The sequence below is a fragment of the Corvus brachyrhynchos genome, unplaced genomic scaffold (genome assembly GCF_000691975.1).
Source record: "Corvus brachyrhynchos isolate BGI_N302 unplaced genomic scaffold, ASM69197v1 scaffold193, whole genome shotgun sequence".
In the NCBI taxonomy this organism is placed as follows: domain Eukaryota; kingdom Metazoa; phylum Chordata; class Aves; order Passeriformes; family Corvidae; genus Corvus; species Corvus brachyrhynchos.
In genome coordinates, this window is record NW_008237087.1 from 96,008 (window position 1) to 96,942 (window position 935).

General features: G+C 67.3%; 1 protein-coding gene across 1 annotated transcript in view; it reads left to right on the forward strand.

Moving 5' to 3' along the window:
- The window catches only part of NAB2 (NGFI-A binding protein 2), a 3,619-nt gene that overhangs the window by 1,518 nt on the left and 1,166 nt on the right, over window positions 1–935 (forward strand). Inside the window, exons 2-3 of the mRNA XM_017728666.1 lie at window positions 11–243; window positions 716–929. Coding sequence (XP_017584155.1) covers window positions 11–243; window positions 716–929 — 447 coding nt within the window. The remainder of the gene's footprint in view (window positions 1–10; window positions 244–715; window positions 930–935) is intronic.

Below are 935 nucleotides of genomic sequence, written 5' to 3' on the forward strand. Positions count from 1 at the left end.
CTTCTGCCAGCGTGGAGCCAGTGCTGCCTTAGCCGAGGGTCGCGTGGGCGCTGCTGTCCCGTGGGCGCTGCCGTCCCTGTCCCCGCTCACGCATCATCTCTGCCCCCAGCTCATCATCAACGAGGCGGCCGCCCAGTTCTGCCTGCGGGACAACTCGCTGCTGCTGCGGCGTGTCGAGCTCTTCTCGCTGTCCCGACAGGTCGCACGGGAGAGCACCTACCTGTCCTCACTCAAGGTCGCCAGGTGAGCCAGATCTGGGAAACCCCTGCCTCGTAGGCCTAGGGGGGCTTGGCTGTCGTCCCCTTGCACCCTGGGAGCTGAGCTGGATGGGGCCAGGACCCTGTGGCCCCCAGTTCCCCTTTCCCAGTGTGGGTGGTTTCTGCCTGACCTCGGAGCGTGGGAGGGGGGGAGGATGGGAATGACGGGGATGCCGGGCGGGGGGGGGGTGGCCAGGTGGGGGGAGGGGGATGCCAGCCAGCAAAGGGATGCCACTGGGGATACCCCATCTCTTGCCTCTATCCCCAAAGCCCCCTGCCCACCGTGCCAGGGCTGCCTTTTCCTTTCGCTCTCCAGCTGCTTTCCTCTTTTTCCACCCCCAATTCCATCCATGCCAGAACCCCAATCTCTGGCATTGCCCTGCCTGGTGGCTCCCCTCACAGCGTGGGGCCTTGCTGTGGCCACCGCCACATCTGACACAGCCCCTTTCCACCCCCAGGGCCCATCCCGAGGACAGCGGTGCCGTCGTGGCCAAGCGGCTCAAGCAGGAGGTGGGTGCAGGTGCAGGGGGAGCGTGTGCAGGTGTGCACACCTGTGAGCGTGGGTGTGACGGCGCAACGTGCCTGGGGCTGCTCTGCCAGCTCGGGGTGACGGCCGTGGGTGTGCTGGGGTGGGTGGCACAGGGGACCTGCTCACCTGTGCGCTCCTGGCAGGCGGGA